At 43.6% G+C, this 15,556-nt stretch overlaps 1 protein-coding gene across 3 annotated transcripts; it reads right to left on the minus strand.

Annotated features, from left to right (window-relative positions):
- Nucleotides 1-1,641: 1,641 nt before the first annotated feature.
- On the minus strand, nt 1,642-15,555 carry INTS11 (integrator complex subunit 11). Of its 3 annotated transcripts, none has more exons than XM_072883597.1 (18): nt 15,485-15,555; nt 14,761-14,946; nt 13,719-13,816; nt 12,645-12,718; nt 12,201-12,429; nt 11,985-12,083; nt 11,855-11,889; nt 11,004-11,142; nt 9,245-9,309; nt 8,390-8,579; nt 7,606-7,689; nt 6,969-7,058; nt 6,253-6,415; nt 5,288-5,395; nt 4,595-4,656; nt 3,547-3,689; nt 2,655-2,784; nt 1,642-1,822 (listed from the first exon to the last, which is right to left on the minus strand). In XM_072883597.1, the coding sequence occupies exons 2-18, from the start codon at nt 14,786-14,788 to the stop codon at nt 1,757-1,759; spliced, it is 1,803 nt and encodes a 600-aa protein (XP_072739698.1). In that variant the 5' UTR covers nt 14,789-14,946; nt 15,485-15,555; the 3' UTR covers nt 1,642-1,756. The 3 variants fall into 3 exon arrangements, with proteins under 3 accessions (XP_072739698.1, XP_072739699.1, XP_072739697.1); XM_072883598.1 differs by lacking the exon at nt 15,485-15,555 and adding an exon at nt 15,369-15,387; XM_072883596.1 differs by lacking the exon at nt 15,485-15,555 and adding an exon at nt 15,043-15,207.
- Between the last annotated feature and the right edge of the window lies 1 nt (nt 15,556).

The raw sequence follows: 15,556 nt of genomic DNA on the forward strand, positions 1-15,556 counted from the left end.
ACGGAAGGGAAGTTGTCATGGGGCTTTTTTAACAGGGACCAAGGTGTGCCTAACTGCGGCAATGCGCTAAGTCAGTATTTCCGTTTCCAAATGTGCAAAATGCAGGCTAAAAGTCACACCTGGACCTGACACACTGCGGCAAGTGGTTGGGGTTCCCAGCTTCTGCGGTGCCATTGGACTCGGAACAAGAACTGCCACGGACCTTAAAGGCGGGAGGGAGCAGGATTATTGTGGCAGAATGGGGTGGGGGGGAAACACATTTGTGTGTCTCTGTATGATGTAGTAACTTCTCTCTGCACGACGACGGAAGTTGCAGCTTCTGCCCATATTCAGCCCATTTTCTGATGGCAGCCGATGCCACAGTCTACTCTCTGGTTAAGGACAGGAGGTAAGAGGTTTGGAAAATAAGCACCATGGGTGTAGGGGTACGTTGGGGTCCTGGTTTGTGGAAGAAGAAACATGCATTATGATGGTAAGCAAGGGTCTGGAATGATCAGTTAAAACCACTTTAGCAATCCGAGATGTATGCAGCAAGCAAACCAAGAGTGGATCTGAAAGTATTGTAATAGAGCTAAAGCTTTGCAATAGATGGCTTCTGTGGGTGCAGATGGGCCGGACTTGAATTAGTTATTGCTACCTGCAGTTTGAGGTGTCAGGACACCTATTACTAATGACGGGTCAGCCACTGACCTCTCCCTTTCTGTCTTTTGCTCTTAGCTTGGAGGAATTTTTTAAATATCGGTGAGAAAACCTGCTCAAACTTTTCTGAAACACTGAAAATAATGATTCCTGTGTTCCTCTGCCTAACTGGGCTTGGCAAGACAAGTGCAAATCCTTGCACTTATAAAATGGAGACAAGGAGAGCCTCTGAGGGAGCATTAGGACAAATTAATCTTTTACCTTTCATGAGATACTGCTATTTTTGTCCCATTTATAGGCTATGTGAAAGTTTCCCAGCACTGGAGGGACTATTCTTTCCAACTATGCACAATTTTTATGTTCTGGACAGAGGAAGAAAAAATTTTATTGGAGACTCCATCCAGGAGTGCAGCTTTCTTGCAGGCTTGTCAGCTGTCATTGAGGAAAGTATGGATAATAAAAAAAGTTACGCTGCTGGGTAAAGAGCATGTTTAGGGTGCTATGTTCTTGCCTCCATTATACTTATACTTTGCCTTTTAATTGTGAAGCTTTGAAAGCTCCTTGTTTTGACCCCTCAGGCCTGCGGTTATCTGCGCGTATTAGCACCATGCAGGGCTGACCCCCCCTTCACTGACAAGTCGGGGAATGCCCCGTTCACAGATCTGACACAGGTGAGCTGTTTTGTCCCATGCACAGAGTCCAGGAATTCGTTCGGGGCAGGAGTGGGGGTCAGTGCATGGCTGTTGCTTCTACTTATTTTTGGGGACAAACTGAAAGCCTAGATACTGCACAGAAAATTACTGTAAAACAGCACTGCTGAGGTTTTAGGCAAAATGAGCTGTGGGAGGGGAAGAGTGCTGAGTATCTTTTACCTCATTGTGCAAGCAACCCGACGCTTGTTCCTCAGGACCCTTTAAAAACAGGCTGTAACAACTCCCTGGGCAGGTTTCCAATAGGAGAAATCGCAGTACTGCTGACCGGTATACACTGTCACTGCAGTAATTGGAGAAACACTGTAATTCCTTTATTAAAACAAAACCAGAAAAAAACACTGACACTGTAAACAAAATAAAATCTAAGTCTCTCTGAAACACCACTGTGCCTGCTGCTCTGTTGCTCACGATGTACTCTGTGGCAGTCCTTTTTTCAGAAGGGATGTGAGATAGCTGCCCAGTTCTTCATCCTAGAGAGAATAAAGAGAAACAGGATGAAAGCCATCTTCTGCTTGACTTTCCCATTTGGGGCAATAAATTCAACCCTGGTACTTAGAAATAGACTGAAATAATTCTTGGACCCAGCAAAATCTAATGTTAGCAGTGTTTAAAAATGGAAACCAGTCCAGTTAGCACAAATGCATTTCTGGGTGTTCTTTCAAAATACCAGTGCAGAACTCCCATTTGTTAAAGTAGGTGTCTGGACCTGAGGTGTCTCTTTTGAGGAAAATGACCATTTTTCTTGAAAGCAAAGAATAAAGAACCATTGATTTTTTTTTCTTTGCCCTCAAGAAGGCATTTCCTTGCTGTAAAGAAAGCATTTAAAAATACAGCCATAGAAAGTATACTTTTGAAAGGAAGAAAAAAACATAATGACTATGTCTTATCTTACCACAATTTCTTGTTAGCTAGCTTTCTGCTTGTTTGAAGTTTTACACCTAAGAAACACCATATGAAATACCTCCACACTCTGTATTGCTGTAGTGATGCAGGTGAGAGTTTAGAACCTGGATACTATAGTGTCCTCAAAACACAAACATAATTGTAATTAATTGTAATTGTAGTAATTACTCCAGAACATGTCTTGAGTTTGGTAAAGCTCCTGTAAAAATTATTTGTACTAAACGTAAAATGGTAAAGAAAATGGCAGTGACTCACCTCCCCTTCTTCCAGTCAAACTACTTCAAAAACTGAGTGAAGACGACTCACCCTTACAATAGCAAGCCACATTGTAGGACAGTTTTGGACTGGAAGGAGTTAAGAGCAGAGTTGCTTGAAAAGTATGTGTTCAAGTATTCCTACCTGGTAAGTCCAGGATACAAGCAGAACTTTGGTTCCTTGATCCTCTGAGTGTGCTGTGGCTTGGATAAGAATGGACTCTACTGTTATAGAGCCATCGGGGAGATGCTGCACTGAATAATCTTTCAGGACACTGGTAAGAGAGAAGATAGACCATTTGTTTTGGATGGGGCGTGCACACAAGCTGAAGGGTGGGTCACCCCCTGTATCTCTGAATCCCCAACACCAGCATGTTGTTACTACTTCTAGCTGTGTCTCTGAGCCAGCACCCACTGCCCAAGGAAGGGAGAATGGGGCCAATTCATAGCTAATGGGGCCAATTCATAAGCAATTCATTGCTTATTTTGGTGTTCATATTAACTACATAGGGTTTCCTACAGAATTTATTTCTGGCTTTCATGATAGCTACAGCTCCAGTCTGAACCCTGTTCATCTGAGCAAAGGACTACTCACAGAATTGACCAGCTGCCTATAGGAAGAAAATAGCTTTCAAGATTTATCTATCTGCTGCTAGCTTTTGAATAGCTTTAAGAGGTGTCTTGACCCTATGCTTGATGGTCTCACTCCAAACAATTGTACTAACTTCAAGCAGTAGCAACAGGAACAAAGATCTCAGGGGGACTGCTCTACCTTGGCAAAGACCATGAGCTTGTAGGCCGATTACCAGCCTCTGCTACTGCGGTGTAACCACTGCTCTGGTTATGTTAGCTATATAGGCTGAAATCGAGAGCAGTTGTGTCTGCTGGGCTGCAGAGTATTTTCTCTTAATAACTCTCTGGGCCTGGTCTGGAAGGGCAGACAGGAGGGGGCACTTGTACTACCGCTATGAAGAACTATAAGCCTAAGTCTATCCCTAAGGGGGGGAAAAAGCAAACACAGCTAAGAATGGACTTACCCTTTGAGATGGTTATATACACGAAGCACTGTCTCGTGTTCTTTGCGCGGATCCTGAATGTGAACACGGCAGGTAAAACGCAACTGATGTTCTGCAAGGCCCAGCTCCTTCAAAGCCTGCTCGGGAGAAACCAGACGGAAGCTCTGCAGAGGAAAAGTACAAATCCATTATAAGCTATTGCTTTGCGCTTTCTGAAGTTCTATTGCTCCTCTGTGGTCAGCTGCACACAGGTTCATCACTGCAAAACTCCAGCAGGTAAGATCATTCCTTTTCAATCTCTGAAATGTCTCAGCATATTTCAGTTACTACTGCAAGCAGTAACAGCTAGGCATGAGCGTATGATGGACAGCAAAGGTAGAGGTAAGACAGTGGCAAAATGTCCACCTAAATAATCACACCAATTCTTTATTTCCCAAAATTAAAGTTGCTCTCTGAATGGAAGCTGGTTTAACCTCTTTATCGGGGGAATGATTTGTTTAAACATGAGGTTACAGAGTAAGAATTCCTCCCTTGGCACCTTTCCATCCTTGTCCACCAAACTGAAGTCTACCAACCACAGGCTGCTTCTTGATTCTTTTGATTTTTACATGCACAGTAACAGAAACACGTTGGATTCACAGGCTGAAAACCACAGCCACCTCAGAATGGCTGCAGCTGCACCCAGTAGGGTGCAGGGGGCCAGGGCAAAAAACAGACTTTGAACAGAAGCAGCTCTTCAAATTTATCCATTTCCTGTGACCATCTGCGAGCATTCATGAGACTGACCAGTAAAAATTCTACCTCTGTAACATGCTGCTCATGAATAGCAAGATACTAATTCTGAAGCTGTGGGATGCGTGAAGACTGTCAGTCGAGACAACTGACAAGCTAAGGAGTCTGTCTGTCCCGCAGAGCAGTCTTCCCAGGTATGCTGTAACTGGGCTCTTTCCAAGAAACTAGGACTGCTTACCTTTATTTTAGTTCCTTGTTCACCCAGACCTCACTTATGAATTATAACACCACACTCATCCAGAGGACACAAGACAAACATAAGAACTTTCTTACTTACATTATCCTTCATAATTAATGTGCCATGCATTAGCTTTGGCTTCTTGACATCTGGTAAGAGACCTAAACCAAGGCCAATGGAAGAGAAAGATGACACGGTTAACGATAATGTGCTTACTTTTCACACAAGACAACTGCTACAGGACTTAACAGATTGGATTTCTGAGTCCCTGCTGAGGTTCAGAGACTAAGATTTTACGTCTTTGTTCTCCTGTCTGTGAAAGTACACACTGCTTAAACCATTATCAGTGCTCTAGACACATAAGAAACCATGCTTAGTAATACAGAACAACTGCCTCTCTTCCCATATCCCTTCCTGAGTCGAGGGGTTTTAGATTTTTCTTAAATTGGGTTTATAAAGAAGTAATTCCAGTTTTCACAGACCTAGCTAGTAAAAGCACATATGAACTTTGTTTTCATAGTGAATGGGCAATGAGCAGCAAACAAGGTAGGGGGAGCGTGTGTTTGTTTTTAAACGTTATTGGATATACATTCACAGCATAGTAGCCGCTTCACTGCACAGGAAGACCTCTCGACCACTAAATGCTCACAAAACCCGTCCTTTGGCAGGAAGCACTGCTCTAGGTCACCATTGCTACAAACGGCCCCGCACCACTGTGTCCACCCAATACAAGTACTATACAACACAGCGGCAGGGCCCAAAAGATTGAATTCTTGGTTGAAAATGCGTCACCTATTGCTGTTTCTCTCTTCAAGAGTCCCAGGGATATGTCCACTGGAATGCTGGGGTTGGTGAATATTGTTGTGGTCTCTCCGTTGGCAGGCATGTAACAGTTGACATCTGCAACGTAAACAAGCAGTGTCAGGAGGACTGCTGCAGCAGCGCTTCCAGTCCCAGGCTGTCATTTCACCCACAAGCACGGTGCGAGCATCCCTAGAGTAGATGGTGCTGTGATTTTGGCAGCAGCCTACTGCAGCTGTTCAGGACAGGAAGTGAAGTTGAACAGCGATCTGCTGAAACTTAATACCAGGGATTTGAAAGAGGCTGAAAAGTAGAACTGCTGCTCAGACTTAAGGCTAACAACCTTACCAGAACCAGCAAAACCCCAATGGGGCAATACCTACTAGCCCAGCTATCCTTAACTCCTTGTGAGGGGTAAAAAGAAAATGGACTGCAACAAAACTGCCTGCACTCTGATGTCGATAACAAATGTCGACTGCACTCTGACGTCGATAAATTACTACAAAGAAATCTGCAGATAGTAAGTAACCAGCCAATGTGAAGTCTATGCTTTCTCCACTCATCATTTAAGAGTCAGCTGTTTCCAAGGAATTAATATTTTTTTTTCTGCAGCGCATTCCCTGTTAGCAACTGAAGTTGCTGACTTACAAGTTCAGATGTACCCTGCCTGCCTCGGCTTCTTTAGGAGCCTAAAGAAACATAAATTCAGTAAGTGCTGAACTGTAACAATACAAACATATCAAACCCACTTTTACTTCAAGTCCAAATGGGCATTAAAATTAAATGGGCTTAACATGTTAAGTCAGATACGTTATGGATACTAGTTTCTTGAGGGTGACTGGTCCTGTGAATTACAGTGCGCCTAACTCTATGCTGAGGTCCAGTGGATTAAGTATGTGAACTTTAATGCCTTCCTTCTACCGCCATTCCCTCTTCAGCACCAACACCATACGTACGAAATTCCTGTTCTATTTTCTGCTTCAGAAACTCCATTTTCTTTGCTTCACCGTGGACCAGGAGAACATTTCGTGGCTCAGCCTGGCGAATCAGCTGCATTATTCCCTTGGCATCTGCGTGGGCACTGAAGGACATGTACTCCACCTGCATCTTTACTTCCAGCTGTAGGGGAAGAGAAAGCACAGGCTTTGTGAATCGGGAACTGCTTTGGCTCACTACACCTTGTATACCACAAACCGACCCAGACTCCCCTGTATTTAGTTTAAAGAAGGAAGCAGAACACCTGAATTGGAAAATGAGGTTGGAGAGAAAGCTGCTTATCAGCAGAGACTGAATATGATGCTGTACGGAAAAGCTTTCAATAACTTACAGGATCAAACTGCTCAATTTCAGAGCACAATACTTGTTGCACATTTACCAAAACAAATCCATACTTAAGGACAGTTGGTATCAGTTTCAATACCCCCCCATCTGCCTAAAACTGTATCATTTTTACCTATCTGACTAATGGTGCCTAGTTATTAAACATGATAAATATGCTCCTGACAAAGTCTTATGGCAGAAAAAGACACTCTGTTGCCAATGCAAAGGGGAAAAAAGACCTAGTCCAACCCCCAAAGAAAATGTTACTTGGGTACTTTCAGTGTTGTATGCAGCATATTCCCATAGCAAGAACTTCCCCCTAATGATCCTCCTTCTTGAAAATAAAACTTACTATTTGTCTTCCTTCCATTTCCAGCTTGCGCTGTCCACTCAGGATCTTATGGCCCACAGTTCCCTGCACACAGTAGCCTGGCATGATGACCTGAGAAGGAAACCAGAAAAATCTACTATGCTACCGTGCGCAGCATAGCTGTTGTTAACGTAAAAATAGCCACAGATGCATAATGCTGACGTAAGTTTGTGTTCTTCCCGTCTTACATACTACCATCCTTCATTGAAAAGCTGCTTGCTTTGTTCTGCAGCTTGTGGTGAACGCCCAACTCCGGATCGCACATGAAAATGAAATTGGAAAGCAAACTGCTGAAATCTACACACCACTAAATAAGAATTAATGCTAGTTATAAATGTCTTTGAAGCTGCTTCAAATTAATGAAGGCACTTTTGAAAATAAAATCTCCCACAACCTCCTGTCTGAGACATGTACCTCCTCTGCTTGCCCTGTCACACACAGCAAAGAAAATTCAGAGCTTGGAAGAGCTCAGCCCTGGGTTGGTTCACTAGAGGACTCACGTCCTTTAACCTGAGATGCTCAGGAAAAGCTTTCCTGCAACCTTTGTTCTTATGACTGTATCAGTACCACTAAATTCACATTAACACAAAACATCATTCAAGGAAACAGAATTTCTTACCATATTCTTTTCATTCCCTGCCCATTTCCTGAAGATCTGAAGGGACTGTCCTGCATGAAGCATACCAGGGGTTGCAAACACAACCTAAAATTCAAAAACGTGCCAAAAATCACCACAGAAAACACGGTTTTTTCCATTACTTATAATATATAAATATCCTAAAACTGTGGAGAGTATCCCCTAATACACCCTTATTATATTACAGCACGCTTATTACCTCAAAGCTCTAATGGGGATTTTTGCTACTTTATTTTTCCCACCTTGTCTAATTTTCACATAAGTTGAACTACTGTTTTAGGGAATTTTTGTGAGCATCCAGTGTCCAATAAAAACTTTGAGCAGTTTTATGATGGTACTATCATGCTCAACAGCTTCCTCTTTCAGCTACTGCCTAATAAACCAGTCAGAAATAAAACCAGCAGTAAGTCATTGTGTTGTAAAGGATCTGTCTCCTGACTTAAGTCAAAAGAATATCCTGTAAAAGTTATGGTTTGAATCAGGTCCAGAGGTATAGATTATATGAAGACACAATCAATTTTTTTTCTTTTCTCTGGGCATTTTACCTTTACTGAAATAAAGGTAGAAAGATCTTTAATAGTTACACAGATAAAAGTATCCAGATGGCCTGGCCGCAAAAGGGTTTTTGATGGGATGTTGATATTAACGGGTAGAGGAGGCTTAGCTTTTGCAGACTGCCTGTTTGCCTTAGCCAGGAACAGAGTGGTACAAAAACAGCTCCCTGACGCTACACATCTGCTCTATTACCTTGTTAGTGCCCACCTACCATAGGCCCCGGATTGTCTGCAAAGGCCCGATCAAATGCTTTGATGTGTTTGAATTCAAACATGTTCCTCTGCACAAATGTTTTCCGAATTTTCTGATTAGTCCAGGTGATGAAGAGCTTGTAATAATGATTGGCCTTCTCCGTCAGTCCCGTGGAAAAATAAATTGGAGCTTTCAAGTTCATTCTTTCCCTGTAGAAAGAAGCATTCCAGATACCTGTGAGGGCCAAATCAGGATCCGGGCTATCCATGCTGAAGTCCATAAACCTACGTAGTCTCCCAAGATTTTTTGTGCATACCATACTCTCAGCGAGCTATAAATCAGTATTACAACAATGCTACATCACTATGTATCAACTTCCTACAAAGTAGGCTTTAGTCCAATTCTCCTTCTCACCCACTACAGACAACTTCCTTCCATTACAAATATTAATCATTCTGCTATGGGAAATAATCAAAAGCAGTATCATTTGGTGTTATCAAAACCATTTCCACACAATGCTTATACGTAAGTTTAATACTTGTTCATCCCTCCTCCCCCTCCCATGAAAACAGTTTTACAACATGGCAAAAATGCAATCAAATTTTTTAAAGGACAGTTGATCCTGAGTGGAGGAATGGAGCGGAGAATGACACTGGATAAGAAAATGGTTAGTTTAGTGCTTGGAGTCAGGAACACTGGGAAATACACGGAAAGAAGTAATTCCGCAACTGCCGGCATGGGCCGACGTGCAGAGGAATGCTAACGAGAATGCTTGTACTAAACAGACAGGAAAGAATCACAGAAACCTGCCAGGACCACAACATGAGGAGGACAAAAAGGAGGTGGTACATGCACAGAAGAGACTGCAACTCACCAGAAAGTTTCCAATAAAATGCAAAGTTCCTGGGCACGTCCAAGGGCAAAAACTGGGATAAGAACCTGCAATTAAGGTATAATTTACAGCCCGTGAAACCCAAACAGCGTGTAAACGGCCCTGTAGCATTATAATTTCTGAACAAGTCCCTCAGTTCCTGCTCGCTTTCTGATATTCTTTTGCTGACCTTTCTTTCCACAGGAATGTGTTCTGCAGTTTTGGAATGAAAGGCACTGATATTTGACAAGCACCTACCCAGCTAAGACCGCAGTTTGTACATACTGAGGAAAGTCTCTGGCAGGGCATGGTGCTTGTGAATGTATTCAGTTCTGTTCTCTCCTAGATAATATGAAAACAAGTTGTTGAGAGCAACAATTCTGGTATTATTCATGGAAATGGACACTCAGATGAGTGTTTCTGTCCTTGATTGCTTTGTCTGTGCTGGGGTAATTACGACCTTCCTCCTCTCCCAAATTAAGGCAACATGGGAGGAAAGAACAGACAGCTGTTTTGATTTCCAACATTTTCTTCAGTTAGGTGCCATCACTTGGCAGCAAAGAGTTTGCCACTACTCATTTGTTTTCCAGATTCAGTGGGAAAGCCATCGTCTACTTCTTAATGGAACTGTTTAGCAAACCACATCCATCACCAAGAGACTCACCCTCTTTTCCACAAGCAAGCCTACATTTTGCCCCTACTAAGACAAGAACAGTAAATAAAATACAGGGCTTGAGGTCACATGTGACAAACTACTACAACTTTTAATCAAAATGCAGTTCAAGTTCTACGCGTACAACCAACAGCCAGACTAACTTTCTATTTAACCAAGTTAAATGAACTAAGTCCTAGGAACCTAGAACCAGATCCTTAGCTACAGTGAAATCAGTAAAACTCCCCTGTGTTCCAAATTTCCACTTCTAGTTTCACTTTCTGAGGGGTTAAAATGTCTCTTTTTATAATGTCTTTTCCTAGGCGTGCTCTAAATGTGGTGTTCATGAGAAAGAGAATCTCAAAAAAAAAGTTTTATATTAGCAAAGACAGGGGCTAAGCTCCAAGAAACAGAAAAGGCTGACTTAAATTCTAAAACAATAAAGGACTGATACAACTAATGGCCATGTTATGATGCTATCGTCGTACGTTCCACATGCTTTATGGCTAGCTGAAGTTGTTCACATCAAATCACACTGGACTGGAACTGGCTTACCCAAGCGAACCAGCCAGGCAAGTGAAAGCCACAAACAAGGTACTGAAGCATCACTGACTGTATGGTAAGCACATGTCTTCCACGCACTTGGAGGGGTTTTATGGTAACAGGCAGCACACGCACAATGCGGAACAGCACAAAGCAGGATACTGAACAGACAGACCTGGCTACACTGGAAATCATTTCTGATCAAGTTTAAAAGCAGTAATTGAACAGTCAGTCTCAGTTTCTTAATTTACAGGACTAAGAGGATGCTTCAGTATACAAGATGCAAATCAAGTTAATTTTGCCTTTATCCTCCTTATTTGCAAACTGTAAGCATAGCATTTCCCTTACTGTCTCATTAACTCATAGTTTGGCTTTCTTCTTGGCATAATTTAAGCATTTAGTATTCTGTCTTTTAAAGTACAGCTAGAGGAATATAAAAATGCCTTCAGTTTCATGTAGTGGTCATACATAGGTGCCTGAGTTAATTAATAGTTACACAGCACTACAGAGCCAACAAGAGCTTCACAGAGGGAAAACCACATCACTTAGATTATCAAAACGCCGTACCTTCCCTCCTCTTTCCACAGTCTCATGAACTTTCTTCAAGAAGTCTCTTTCTCTGCAGCGTTTGGAATCCCTGATAGTTGTGGCGTAGGTGGATTCACTTATTAATAAATCTGGGCGACACTTATCAATCCAGGCAGCGCTAAAACAAAAGGAATTTAAAAAAAACCCAAAACGATCAAATTAAGAGATGGTATCTGGCATTTCTGATCTGCAGGTCTCAAAGATGGGTGGAGAATGTCACTGTCTCCATTTGCAGATAGGAAAACAGGCACACAGATCTGCACTGGCTTGCCCAAAGTGACCTAGGAGTTCTGTGGCAGCATCAGGACTCCTCTCTTTGCAGGCCGTGCTTTCTTCAAATTAATCCAGCCCAGAATAGAGAGTGCAGATTTTGAAAAGCAATTCTTCTCCAGTCTATTACTTGTTCTAAATGCATTAAAATATTATTCTAAATAGCATGAATATTATAAATCTCTCATATATGCCAGTAAAAATAAAATGAACATTAAAGTTTGTGATTAGCACTCTCTTAGAAAGTAAATAAATGTAGAAGATACCGTGACAATAAAACATTTCAAACATCTAAGTCCAATTATTATGTAGCCTTAAAAATAGATTAATATGACTATACAGAAGAAGATTACATTAAGGTCTATCTGGAAAAATCAATGTAAATCTGTTCATTCTCATAATTCAAAATTGCATTTGCCTCTCCAGCAAAGACATCATTAAATGTTCCAGTCTCCTAACAAACAATCAATGCTGATAAGCCCCTAGTACTAATGGAAGCTGTGCTAAAATCTTCCTGTCAGAAATATATGCAGTTCATAGAAACCTGGCTTCCTACTTACCCTAAATGTCTGTCCGGTGTCATGTTATAATCACCCTAATGGAAGAAGAGAAATCCATTAATATTCTCAGTATAACGGGACAGGCTGTTAAAAGATGTAGGTATCTATAAATATTGTTGTGCATACTTACAGTGTACACAACTGACTCGCATCCAACCTTAATCTGGAACATGGCTGCTCCTAGCACATGGCCTGCATAGTATGCCTTGATCTCCAGCTCCTCATCCACCTGCACGAACAGGAAAACCCTGCATTAGTGCACACATTTAAAAAAAAATAAAATTGCTCTGCTTTCTACCACAATCCAGTTGGTCTGACCCAAGAGTATGCAGAAATTATCATTTACCTGAACTGTCTGGTGAAGGTGCACAGCAACCACCTTTTTCATACAGTCTTTAATCATTTGGGAAGTGAAGAAGTTCGTTTCCCCTTTCTTATCTACAGTTATTTTCCTATAGTCCTCCAGGAGGATGGGACAGATGGCCTTGGTAGGATGTGTCATGTAAATGGGCCCATCATAACCAACCATTTCACTGAAATACGGTAAAGCTCCACAATGGTCCAAATGAAAGTGGCTGCAAATAGACACAAAGGATAAAGGAGATGCTGCAGAGGAATTTAGCTTGCCTGGTTCTCAGATCTTGCTTCAGATTTTTAAAGCACTGCACAACACAGAGGAACTAGCCAAAATAGGAACGATGGACTTACAACACATTTGGGTTGCTAGGGACGGTACACAAAGCTTTCCTGTTTCCCATGTGACCTGTGACAAGGAAGGATGCTTTCTCACCTGATGATCACGCAGTCTAGAAAGTCAGTCAGCCTTCCATTCTGAGTGATGTAAGAAAAGTCAGGAAAGCGTCTCTGCAAAGACATGAAAAAACAGGCTATCTATTACAAAAGAAAGCCAGGTAATACTACGTTACTAATCCAACAAATGACCTGAAACACTGGAAACACGCTGTAATCCACCTCAAGGCAAAACTGCCATAAGGCAGCAGACCACGCTAGTGTCAGCAATATGATAAGAGCTGCAGGCAACGCCCTCAGCATTTATGTGCAGAAAAAGTCAAAAATGATGGGAGGGCTGACAGAGGATAGACAGGGAAACTGACCTTGCAAATAAATAAATTACAGCCAAGTTTATCTTCAAAGTAAAACAGGTGACCAATGCGTTTTAGCTTACCCACAGGCATTAAGGCAGAAAGCCTCAAAACCGTTTCTGTAATAGCACATTTGCTCTGTGCCACGCCTTAACTCTTTCTATCTTACAGAGTATTTTTGCCGTTATTCCCTTCCTACTAGTATCAGGTCACCAAACATCAGGAATATTTCCCAGCTCTCTCTCTAAAGCATCAGAGATGCGTGGTGCAGATCCCACAAGTAACTAACTGCCCAAAACCAAGCGTCGTGTCAAGAGCAGTCTAGCTAATGACGGGATTAATGCTTTAAAGCATAGAAAATACCTGCCCACGTGAAATACAGGAAGACCAAAACCACCAGGAATGGAGCGTTCACAACTTGCTTAGTATTTTTTTGGAGTCCACAACCCAGGGAAAGGATAGCTGGATAGCGGCACTTCATATACCGGGAATACTTGAGGGGACGTACTTCTTGCACAGGAAGGCAAGATTTTGAAGGGGCAATAGCAGTTCGTTCTCTGCCATAACCCAGCTCCAGCAGTGGCTGATACACGTGCCCAGTAACACACACCTAGCTAATATTACCCATATGTCACGTAAGCAACGTTCAAATAAAAGAGAACAGAGCAGAACAATGAACCAGGAGCCCTGCTGGGAAATGCCAGGCAGATGCTCCTCGAAAGCATCTCTACACGACATTCAGGCTTCTCAGCTCTACTCACATCATCGTTGTAGCCCATGTGCATCCCACAGTCGAGCATTACATTTTTCCCGGCAATAGACACGAGGATACAGCTGCGCCCCACATCCTGGCCAGCTCCTGGACCCAAGCAAAAGACAGACAAGTAAGACTATGTCCGAGAATATTTACAATCACTTCAAAAGAGAAGCATTTAAAGGTTCGTACAAACTTCCTAGCCCTTTTCTGATGCAGGAAAAGACTACATCCTTTCTTCCAAGCAAGCAGGTGTGTTAGAGGGTAAGCAAATGTGAACTGACTTACCCCATTCCCTGAGCTTATGAGAGGGCCTTCCAGCTGCAGCTGCAAAACTGCAGTACATACAGCGCTGCATCCAAACCCGTAAGCAGTTCAGATGCAGGGCACATTTGTTCTCTGCCCGCTGCTGTGCAATCACAGCTACGCAGTTTCAAGTAACAGCAAAATAATCTCTTTCCTGGAAAGGATTAGCATGGAACTCCAAAGTTCCCAGGGCTCTGCACCTCCCCAAGCACTCTGCCTCTCAGCGAAAGCACAGACCTTCATTAAGCTCTAGTTAAGTCCATTCCGAGCCAGAAAACTACCCATCAGGACAAAGCAGTTCTCCTGCTCGGCACATTCTCTGCCCTCTCAGTACACAAATGCATCTCTGTGCAACCCATTAACAAAAAAAAAGAAAAAAGGAGAAAAATTTGCTTCCCGTGGATTGTTAGCACTATTAAGGGAACTAAGACTTTATCTACACTGTACAATACTACAACGCCCTTACCAGTACACGTATTAACAAATCCTGTAATCAAAACAGAGTTGTCAGACTGTTCGAGTCTTACTTGCTTGAAAGACAAAAGGAGGACAGTGACATACCGACAAGAACCAAGTTAGGATGCTGCGCAACCATAACACGTATCGCGGCATACCACCACGAGCAGTTTTTGTGGCATGGAAAGGCACGTATGTCTCCAGCAGTCTAACACATGTTACTTCGAATTCTAAATTCCAAAGATTTTCAGTGTTTCTATTTCAGGACGATTTTAGATTAGACTTACCCAAGGGAGTGACTTTTATTTCAGGCATTTTAACAAACTCTAAATCTCAAACTGCACGGTAAATCATTTCAGAAAGAGTCTAACGGGGGCCACAAAAAGACGAGAAGATTTAGCCGTTTTTACAGCCGCCATTTCAATTATCTTTCAGTATCATGCAGAAGACTTAAGCAGAGACTCAACTTCTTCCTAGAGGGAAGACAGTCAGAAAACACAAGTCGGATCAACACGTGGACGACTAACAACTCCCGGAAATTCAGGATAATCACCACCACCGCCACGGACCAGGAAACGGGGACCCGTCTGCAGGCATGAGGCAGAGGGGAAGGCAGGGAGACGGAAGGCCCCCTGCTCCTGCTCCGGCCGGCGCTCCTTCCTGATTCACACCGCGCACGACACCGCATTTCCAAGTACAACCTCGCTGCGCCTGCCCGCCCCAGCCCCGCTCCCCGGCGCTGACCGCAAGCGACGCTGCCCCCGTCAGGGAAACCCTGCCTGAGGCGCAGGAAGGGCCGGCCCCGGCGCTCCCCACACCCCTCGGCCCTCACGGCCCCGACCCCCTGCCGCCCCAGCAGCGCGGCCCCGCAGCGGAGCACGCACCCCACACACACCCCCCGCCTCTCCCCGCCAGCAGCAGCGCGGCCCCGGAGCGGAGCGGAGCGGCCCGGCCCCGGAGCAGGGCCCCCGCCCACCGCGGCCCTAGCAACGGCCGCCCGCCCGCTCTCACCGCCGCGCCGGGCCTGCTCCTGGGCGCCGCTGCGCACGCGTAGCCGCCCGCCCGGCAGGGACCGCCCCCGCG

Source organism: Ciconia boyciana, chromosome 19 (genome assembly GCF_034638445.1).
Source record: "Ciconia boyciana chromosome 19, ASM3463844v1, whole genome shotgun sequence".
NCBI classification, from domain to species: Eukaryota; Metazoa; Chordata; class Aves; order Ciconiiformes; family Ciconiidae; genus Ciconia; species Ciconia boyciana.

Bases quoted from the DNA above. Each gene is read 5' to 3' on its own strand.
- INTS11 (XM_072883597.1), bottom strand. From the start codon at position 14,788: ATGCCTGAAATAAAAGTCACTCCCTTGG. The intron at 12,430-12,644 runs GTGAGAAAGCAT...GTCTATTTGCAG, and splicing joins CTAGACTGCGTGATCATCAG to CCACTTTCATTTGGACCATT. The intron at 11,143-11,854 runs GTAAGTAGGAAG...CTTTTGTTTTAG, and splicing joins ACACCGGACAGACATTTAGG to CGCTGCCTGGATTGATAAGT.